This window comes from Oculina patagonica, chromosome 12 (genome assembly GCF_052425735.1).
Source record: "Oculina patagonica isolate OP01 chromosome 12, crgOcupat, whole genome shotgun sequence".
Lineage (NCBI taxonomy): Eukaryota > Metazoa > Cnidaria > Anthozoa > Scleractinia > Oculinidae > Oculina > Oculina patagonica.
Window position 1 is genome coordinate 17,590,627 of NC_135769.1, and position 9,368 is coordinate 17,599,994.

Genomic DNA, 9,368 nt, shown 5'->3' on the forward strand with positions numbered 1-9,368 from the left:
CATTCAAACGCAAATGAAGTGAGATTGTGACATTACTGATAGAAGCTATAAGCTAGATGCAGTTACCCTTACCATGTGACGCGTTTTAGTAAACACAACATTCATGCTGCACGATTTTGTTTCGCGTGACATTGTCTTAGTGTCACGTCATCCGTTTTTTACCGAATGGTAATGAGGTTATGTTATGGGCCGCATTTTCTCACTCGAACACTCACTCACTCGATTCTGATATCAAACCGCAATTAATTTAGCATTAAAACGAGAAACGTGCTGACAGAAAAGTCCTTTAAACGCATTCAGCACATGTCAATCAAATCTCAACCTCGTTCCAGGGTCTCTCTCTTTCAGGGAACTAAATTGAATTTCACAAAACAAATCGAAAGAGGATCACTTCCACTTATCCTCTGGTGATAAAAGAGAAAAGAATTCGCTCAACGAAGCCTCAGAGCATAGGCTATCAATTACCCATTCACGTAAGAAAACATTCAAAGACGCGTTTTAGTAAACACAACATTCATGCACGTTTTTTTTTTTCGCGTCACATCATCTTCGTGTCACGTCATCCGTTCTTCATCTTTTTGAGTCGTGCAGAAACGCGCATCTTTCTCTCAAATTTTAATGGCTGCTTAAAATAACGCTATACGTGCTGGCAGAAAAGTAAACATATTCACAAAACAAATTTACTTAATGCTAAAAAGGATCAAAGGTTACACTTAAATATTTTTTGTGATAAAATAGAATTCGCGCTACGAAGCCTGAGAGCACGAACCATCAATGACGCAATTCCCATGGAAATTCACAGGGAAATAAAGTGAGATTGTGTTACATTATTGAACGCTTATTTGAAGAAAAAAAACTATCAATGACCCATTCACGCAAGAAAACATTCGAAGGCAAATTAAGTGAGATTGTGACATTGCTGATAGCACCAATGAACTACATATAGTTACGCTTAAAAACTGTTAAAATTATTACGCTCGCATTGTGACGTGTTTTAGTCAACACAACATCCACGGCACGTTTTTGTTTCGCGTCACGTCACCTCGTGTCACGTCATCCGTTTTTCATCTTTTTGACTCGAGCAGATACACGAAGTGCTCGGGCGTATCTTTTCTCTCAATTTTTTTTCGCTGCTCAAAAATAACGCTATACGTGCTGACAGAAAAGTAAACATATTCACAAAACAAATTTACTTAATGCTTAAAAGGATCAAAGGTAATACACTAACCGGTAAATATTTTGGTTGTGAAAACTGAATAGCGCTACGACCCTTGAAAGCACGAGCCATCAATGTCGCAACTCACGTGGAAAAATAAAGCAAAGTGAGATTGCTTTACTTTATTGGACACTTATTTAGAAAAAATGCGGAGGTCGGCACTTCATCCATCGAATTACCATGAGGTTGCTCGAAGAGCCTTTGATCATCTTTTTGAGTCGTGCAGAAACGCGCATCTTTCTCTCAAGTTTTATTCGCTGCTCAAAATAACGCTATACGTGCTGACAGAAAAGTTAACATATTCACAAAACAAATTTACCAAATGCTAAAAAAGATCAAAGGTTACACTTAAATATTTTTGTGATGAAATAGAATTCGCGCTACGAAGCCTGAGAGCACGAACCATCTGAATGACACAATTCCCATGGAAAAATAAAACATTCAAAGGCACATTAAACGCTTATTTGAAGAAGAAAAACTTTCAATGACCCATTCACGCAAGAAAACATTGAAAGGCAAATTAAGTGAAATTGTGACATTACTGATAGCAGAGCTCTATGAGTTACATGTAGTTACGGTAAAAAAATTATAACTCTCGCCATGTGACGTGTTGTAGTTAACACCACATCCACAGCGCGTTTTTGTGTCGCGTCACGTCACCTCGTGTCACGTCATCTGTTATTTTATCTTTTTGAGTCGAGCAGAAACACGAAGTGCTCGGGCGTATCTTGCTCAAAAACAACGCTATACGTGCTGACAGAAAAGTACAGATATTCACAAAACAAATTTACTTAATGCTAAAAGGGTTCAAAGGTAATACACTGACCGGTAAATATTTTTGTGATGAAAACTGAATAGCGCTACGACACCTGAGAGCAGGAATCATCAATGACGCAACTCATGTGGAAAAATAAACATTCGAACGCAAAAGAAATGAGATTGCATTACTTTATTGGACACTTATTTAGAAAAAAAAATGCAAAGGTCGGCACTTTATCGAATTACCAAATTACCATGAGGTTGTTCGAAGAGCCTTTGATTAAAGAAATATTATTTTGGTATTCGTGGTGGTGAGGGGGAGGGGAAGGAGGAAGTTGAGATTTTTTTGGGGGTAGGGATATCGAAGAATTGTGGTAATTTTTTGAGATTTGGCGCGATAGGTTGCTTAGAATAGCAAAACGGCAAACCAATCGCTGAGGAGTGCCGAATCTTTTAATTAGCATATTAACGGCTTATTTTTTTCCGAACTGATGGTGAACCTGTGAATTTAACAGACATTTGAAGCGATCCCGCAGAAAACCCTTTCAAATAACATTTTCTCGCCCGACCCTCTTACCCCAAAAATTAAACGGCGAACGCATGGAGGACTGGTTACCAAGCACATTTGCATTACCGTTTTTACGCTCTGTCTGTTTTAGCCTTTGTTCAGCAATCGGTTTTCAAAAATTCTCTGTTCGATGCACTTGCAGATATTCTAGAACTGCTACATCCTACGGTGTTCGAGGAGTATCATTATAAAATCTATCACATTTGATTATTTTGTTGATGTTTTGGTTTTCGTAATTTTTTACTTTGATTGTTTGCATGAGGTTTTGATTTCCAAAACTTCCAGCTTTGATTTATTTTGTTAAATTTTTGATTTCGCGAATGAGTTTTTGATTTCTCAAGTGGCGCTTTTGATTTCTCAAATGGGATGTTTGATTTTTCAAATGGCGTTTTTGATTTCTCAAATGGCGATTTTGATTTCTCAAATGGCGATTTTGATTTCTCAAATGGCGTCTTTGATTTTTCAAATGGCGATTTTGATTTCTCAAATGACGTCTTTGATTTCTCAAATGTGATGTTTGATTTCACAAATGGCGTTTTTGATTTCTGAAATGAGTGTTTTTGATTTCTCAAATGGCGATTTTGATTTCTCAAATGGCGTTTTTGATTTCTCAAATGGCGATTTTGATTTCTCAAATGGCGTCTTTGATTTTTCAAATGGCGTTTTTGATTTCTCAAATACCGACAACTGATAAGATCGAAATTTGATCACCGGCAGCTCGCGTGACTATCTGCTTCAGCGAGGTCAACTATGGCTGCGATGTCAGGCCACGGAACTCCTGAAAATGGTACATTTTGTTGCTGTCAATGTTTTTAGATCCATTTTGGTCGTTCACAGTCACAGTTCATCATTAGTTTTAAGGTAACAGGTCTAATTTACGAACCATTATATTAATTAAGCACGCTTTCGGCATATGATCTGGATCACCAGTTTCGATATCGATTGCACGAAGGACCGCCATCCATCATACGGGCTTTGGATATGGCTTATACGGTCATTGAAGAGTCTGGACATTATTAGGGAATATATCTGGAAGGATTATGGCGTGAACTGGAGGTAAGCGATAAAGCTCAATAAATGGGTTGTCGGTTCCATCCGGCGCGCGGTTGTCCACTCTAACCACCCCCTCCCTCTCCTCCTCCCTCTCGGACCAAAACGAGGAGAGGGGGGGGGGGAGGGGGTGGTTAGAGTGGACAACCGCGCGCCGGATGGAACCGACAACCCATTTATTGAGCTTTATCGCTTACCTCCAGTTCACGCCATAATCCTTCCAGATATATTCCCTAATAATGTCCAGACTCTTCAATGACCGTATAAGCCATATCCAAAGCCCGTATGATGGATGGCGATCGTGCAATCGATATCGCAGGCCCGTAGGGTGGGGGGGGGGAGGTTCCTGGGGTTCGAACGAACCCCCTAAAATTTTTGAAGTAGGCATTTTTGGGGGGTTGAAGAGATACTTTTTTTTACAAAAAACAATTAAAATACTGCGACCGGTCGATTACACGGACGACTACCTTCCTTGCCAGGATTATCGGAGGAAGCCGCAACATTTTGGCACAAAAATTAGAAGTTCTTATCTTTTGGATTGGTTAATTGATTGCCGTCTTGCTTTCCATCCTTATCGTAGCGCCTGCTACAATCAGAACTAGCGTTAATTGGCTGGATAGGCAAGCATGCGCATTTGTCAGAAACCAAATTTTCAAGATGTCTAAATGCACACACTCATTTCGGAACATTTCAGAATTTTTTTAGAGTGAAACTTACATTCCGAAGAGCTAATATTGAAGGAAAATGCATCCCACCTCAGAAATGATGTGAAAATGCAGGAAATGCCACTTGAGAGAACCTAAATTTGCAAATTTCCTGGGGGGGGGGCTTTTCCCCAGACCCCCCTAAAGGCTCGCGCCTTCGGCACTAAAAAAAATAACCTCCCCCAAAAAAGAACCCCCCTCAACAGAATCCACCCTACGGGCCTGTATCGAAACTGGTGATCCTGATCATATGGAAAGCGTGCTTAATATAATGGTTCGTAAATTAGACCTGTTACCTTAAAACTAATGATGAACTGTGACTGTGAACGACCAAAATGGATCTAAAAACATTGACAGCAACAAAATGTACCATTTTCAGGAGTTCCGTGGCCTGACATCGCAGCCATAGTTGACCTCGCTGAAGCAGATAGTCACGCGAGCTGCCGGTGATCAAATTTCGATCTTATCAGTTGTCGGTATTTGAGAAATCAAAAACGCCATTTGAAAAATCAAAGACGCCATTTGAGAAATCAAAATCGCCATTTGAGAAATCAAAAACGCCATTTGAGAAATCAAAATCGCCATTTGAGAAATCAAAAACACTCATTTCAGAAATCAAAAACGCCATTTGTGAAATCAAACATCACATTTGAGAAATCAAAGACGTCATTTGAGAAATCAAAATCGCCATTTGAAAAATCAAAGACGCCATTTGAGAAATCAAAATCGCCATTTGAGAAATCAAAATCGCCATTTGAGAAATCAAAAACGCCATTTGAAAAATCAAACATCCCATTTGAGAAATCAAAAGCGCCACTTGAGAAATCAAAAACTCATTCGCGAAATCAAAAATTTAACAAAATAAATCAAAGCTGGAAGTTTTGGAAATCAAAACCCCATGCAAACAATCAAAGTAAAAAATTACGAAAACCAAAACATCAACAAAATAATCAAATGTGATAGATTTTATAATGATACTCCTCGAACACCGTAACATCCATCATCGAAATGCCTGCTAAAAAGAGCAACTCCAAAAACTCTTTCAGGGTATTTTCAAACGATAACTATTCGAAATTTGCAAACAGATTTCCGTTCCTAAAAGAACGACAGATCAAAGCAAAACTACTTCAAACATGGAGAAATAAGTTTACCTCTCAAACGACTAAAGGCAAAGCAGAGATCAAGAAAGCCAAACATCGGAATGAAACTCTGTTAAATGGAGGTAAGACTGATTTGTTTTGCCCTTTTTAGGCGATGATAAACAAACCCGTATAAATCATAACTTACTCGTTTTAAAAGTCGAATCGCCATCACAACAGGTCACAACAGCCATTGTGAATACAAAGGTCAGAATTTCGAACAAAGAATTATTTTCAATCAATAAATGAAAACATTCATTTAATTTGGTGAAACGTTAGTCTTCCCTTTATTCATGAATTGATCGCTCTTTCAGACACGGTTTGAAATGAATTCTTACTTTTTGGCTTCCAGCTAGACAACAACGATTTCAAATCGAGTGCTGCCATTTTACCATTTACAGAAATGGCGGATTGGCCCCAATAGAAAATTAACTTGATCCCATTGCTGAAAGACGTTGCACCTATATGTGTGTATATGTCAGACATCATAGCGCAGTATTAAATATAGTGAATATTTCAAAGCTTAATTTCCAGGCGTTTTTGGCTCCGGACTTTGAGGAACACCTGGAGACTTTTCTTCTTGTTTATACTTATTTTCAACCGATCTCGATTTTGATTGGCTGAAGAGAAGTCATTCACTTGCGCTTGCAAGTTGTACTTCATTTTTCATGATACTGAGATTCATGCATGCAACATCCTCTAATAATCTTAATATATTCATTCAAGCAGAGTGTGGCACTCCAGTGGTGAGCCAAAAAGATGCTTTTCAAAACAGATCTGAGAGTTCACCGCTTAGTACGTACTCTAACAGACGTCAAAACAATAAAGTGCGGGATGGCTTCGCTAAGGAAAAACGGTGCCAAACATCAAGCGTTGCGAATTGCTCATCGCCATGCTCAAGTGAGACATCAGCTTGTGGTTCTGGCAGTTTAAATCTGGGTGACAACAAAGTTTTAAAGAAGCAAAGAGCCTCACAGGGAAGGAAAGAAAACGAATTCATTGATTTATTTCAGGAGATCAACGCAGAGCAACTTTTAATAAAACCGGGAGAAATCAATGTTGCTGACACCGAGGTCATGACAAGTACTCCTGTCTGTTTTAATCATAAGGAGTGGCTAGAGAAGCTTTCAGAAGACGTGGAGGATGAAAAGGTACCTGGGTGGGCTGAGGGGTTGAAGCTGGGTGGGGGAGGGGTGACAGAAGGAAGGGGTAGGGTTTCATTAGTTGGGGTCCGGCTTTTCCCCCCTTTAAGTCTGAGGGTGGGGTCTTCCTTCTCCCCACATAGTGTGACGGGTTAAATGTAATATAAGTCATATAAAGGTAAAGTCTGTGTCAAGCCTAGTGGCTGCCGCTTATAGAGGCCGGAGCTTATCCCGGTTTCCGTAGCATGAAGCGACTAGACTAGGAGTACTTTACTTCCCCCTGGACGGGATGCTAGTCCGTCGCAGGGTTACCCCCCAGCATTAGTTCGCCGGTACCCATTTATACACCTGGGTGGGAGAGGCACTAAGAGAGTAGTCTTGCCCAAGAACCGCCGCGCTAACCATTAGGCCACCGCGCCTCCCATAAGATGTATTATAGCTGGCTAAAACATGGATGTTCACTGCCGGGTTTAGCCCTCAAAAAGGCAATATGGAAGTAAGGTGAATGTTCTCGGCAGAGAAGCAACATCAAGCAACTTCCGGGAAAAGGTAGCTGGCATCCAAAAGGGCGAATATTTTCCTCACTTTCGGGTTAGGCCGTGAAGGCGTCCCCGGGTCTGCAAAAACCCAATGTTAATCAAAACATTGCTAATCTTCTTTTTCTAGAACACAAACACGGTGTTCGGAATGTTCAAATGGAGAGCAGACAGAAAGAGGAAAACTTCACAGAAAAACGAGGACGAGAACAGCTACGAGTCAAGGTAAAATCATGATCACTTTCCATTCGATGACAAATTACTTCGCTCTCGTTTACCTTGAGTGCTACCAGGGCCCGCTTTCCTTCAGTGGAGATTGCACACATTTTAACTCACAATTTGATCTCTTTCTGTGGTCCTCTCGTTCTTGATATTCAACTCCTATACTAGAAATAGCTGACACTAGGTTGCCCCCGAAGTTTCGACGATGTTTATCGGTTTTTCTTTGCTCTTCATCCTTTTCTACAATTCAGACATTTGATTGGAAATTATATAATTAATTTTCTATTTTGGATGATTATTAATTATGATACGGTAAATCATTTAATTACAAGAACGCAACAGCATCTTGACATCATTTTGTCATGTTTTGCTGTGGTGTGGGATCTCAGCTAGACTCAAGCTAGACTTTAGAAAAAGTCAGTCGTCTTTATTAATTTAACACGCCGGGACGGTCGACCTATCGCGACTTGCGTGGCTCGTTTTCGCGACTTCGTCGCTTTGAATGGGCCGCTTTGCGGGCTCGAATCGAACTCACTTCACTGTGGTAAAGTCTTGATCTCAGCGAGGATAAACTTTAGAAACAGCAAAACGTTTTAAAATTAACATTTGAGCCGGCCCAATTGTTTTATAAATATATGGGCTGAGAGCCCGAGCATGAAGAATGACATGAGAATGATCAATCTTAAGAAAGAAAAGGATGTCGAAAGAATTTCTTACCTCTGTCAAAGTAAACGCCTGCCGCGAGTTTTAAATAATCACAATGCATCTCGAGATCTCTTTTGAATTTCTTTTCTTGATGCCGCATATCATCTTGTAAAGTTAAAATTTCGTCCGGAAGTGGACCGATCAAGACTTTTGAAGTTTTCTCCATTCAAATAGTTTGTTCCTGGTAAATCACGGTCAGTTGGACAAAGGCTTTCTTATCGTAAATCACGCTTCATGACAACGATAAACTTTTTAAAAGGAAAGGATACCGAAAGAATTTCTCACCCTTGACAATGAAAACGCTTGACTTTCTAAAAGTCGCTCGCTTCTGGTTTCCGGTTTCGCCTGCCGCGAGTCTTAAACAATTATCTCGAGATCTTTTTTTAAATTTCTTGTAAATCTCGTCCGGAGATAGACTGATCAAGGCTTTTCTCCGTTCAAGTAGTTTGCGCTTGGTAAATCGCGGTTTTGGACTGAGACTTGCTTATCGATCGTAAATCGCAGACAAATTTGAAGATATGGCTTGATATGTTCGTACGTGTTCCTAGACATATTTCTTCTTCGGCCACTCAGATGTAAAAAATGTCAGGGTCGTAACCAGGTATATTTTTTCATCGCTGATCCCAAATTTTAGCTTTAAATTTTGATTCCTGATCCCCAAAATGTGGCAACATTTGATCCCTGATTCCATTCTGATCCCATCTGATTGGCCGATCCGGATCCCATGACTTGTGACCCGGGATCCCGGGTCCATGATCCCGATCCCGAGGCTGTGATCCCGATCCCAATGCTGTGATCCCTGATCCCATATCTGGTTACGACCCTGAAATGTGGATTTTCTTACTTCTCTGCGAGTTACTTAGTTAATTATCGCGAAGTCTTTTCAACAATTGCATTGCTTTCGGCTTTTAGACATTGTGAAATGAATAGCCCTCGAATAAAACCTCACATTATCTTTTTCAAAATTCTGCCCAACTGCAATCAACCTTTACAAGCTTCGTTTGTTTACTTGTTGTCATCTGTGCACGTGCTCATGCTTTGGGCTGTCATCATCACCCAATCATCGTTTACTTTCGTCATCATTGACCAATCACCGTATGTCGGCATTTTACAACTCCCGATACCTACTTGCGGGCTTTCAGCTTGTCGGCATTTTACAACTCCCGAGACTATTTGCGGGCAAAAATTGATCAACTCGAGATTTTTCCTGGTATATACTATATATATACTATATATTCGCGCGGATTACAATGATGCCTCCTCGGGTTTTGGCCTCTGGGCCAAAACCCTGCGGGGGCAAAAATGTTAACGTAGTTGGTGAAAAAAT

General features: G+C 40.2%; 1 protein-coding gene across 1 annotated transcript; it reads left to right on the plus strand.

Moving 5' to 3' along the window:
- Nucleotides 1-2,454: 2,454 nt before the first annotated feature.
- LOC144633461 (uncharacterized) lies at nt 2,455-7,343 on the plus strand. Its single transcript, XM_078492327.1, has 4 exons — nt 2,455-2,701; nt 5,291-5,519; nt 6,163-6,587; nt 7,245-7,343. Exons 1-4 carry the CDS (start codon nt 2,576-2,578, stop codon nt 7,341-7,343), a joined length of 879 nt encoding a protein of 292 aa, XP_078348453.1. The 5' UTR covers nt 2,455-2,575.
- The last annotated feature ends 2,025 nt before the right edge of the window (nt 7,344-9,368 follow it).

Coding starts and splice junctions, on each gene's coding strand:
- LOC144633461 (XM_078492327.1), top strand. CDS start 2,576: ATGGAGGACTGGTTACCAAGCACATTTGCATTACCGTTTTTACGCTCT. Junction 2,702..5,290: donor GCAGATATTCTAGAACTGCT/ACATCCTACGGT, acceptor TCGAACACCGTA/ACATCCATCATCGAAATGCC. Junction 5,520..6,162: donor TGAAACTCTGTTAAATGGAG/GTAAGACTGATT, acceptor TATTCATTCAAG/CAGAGTGTGGCACTCCAGTG.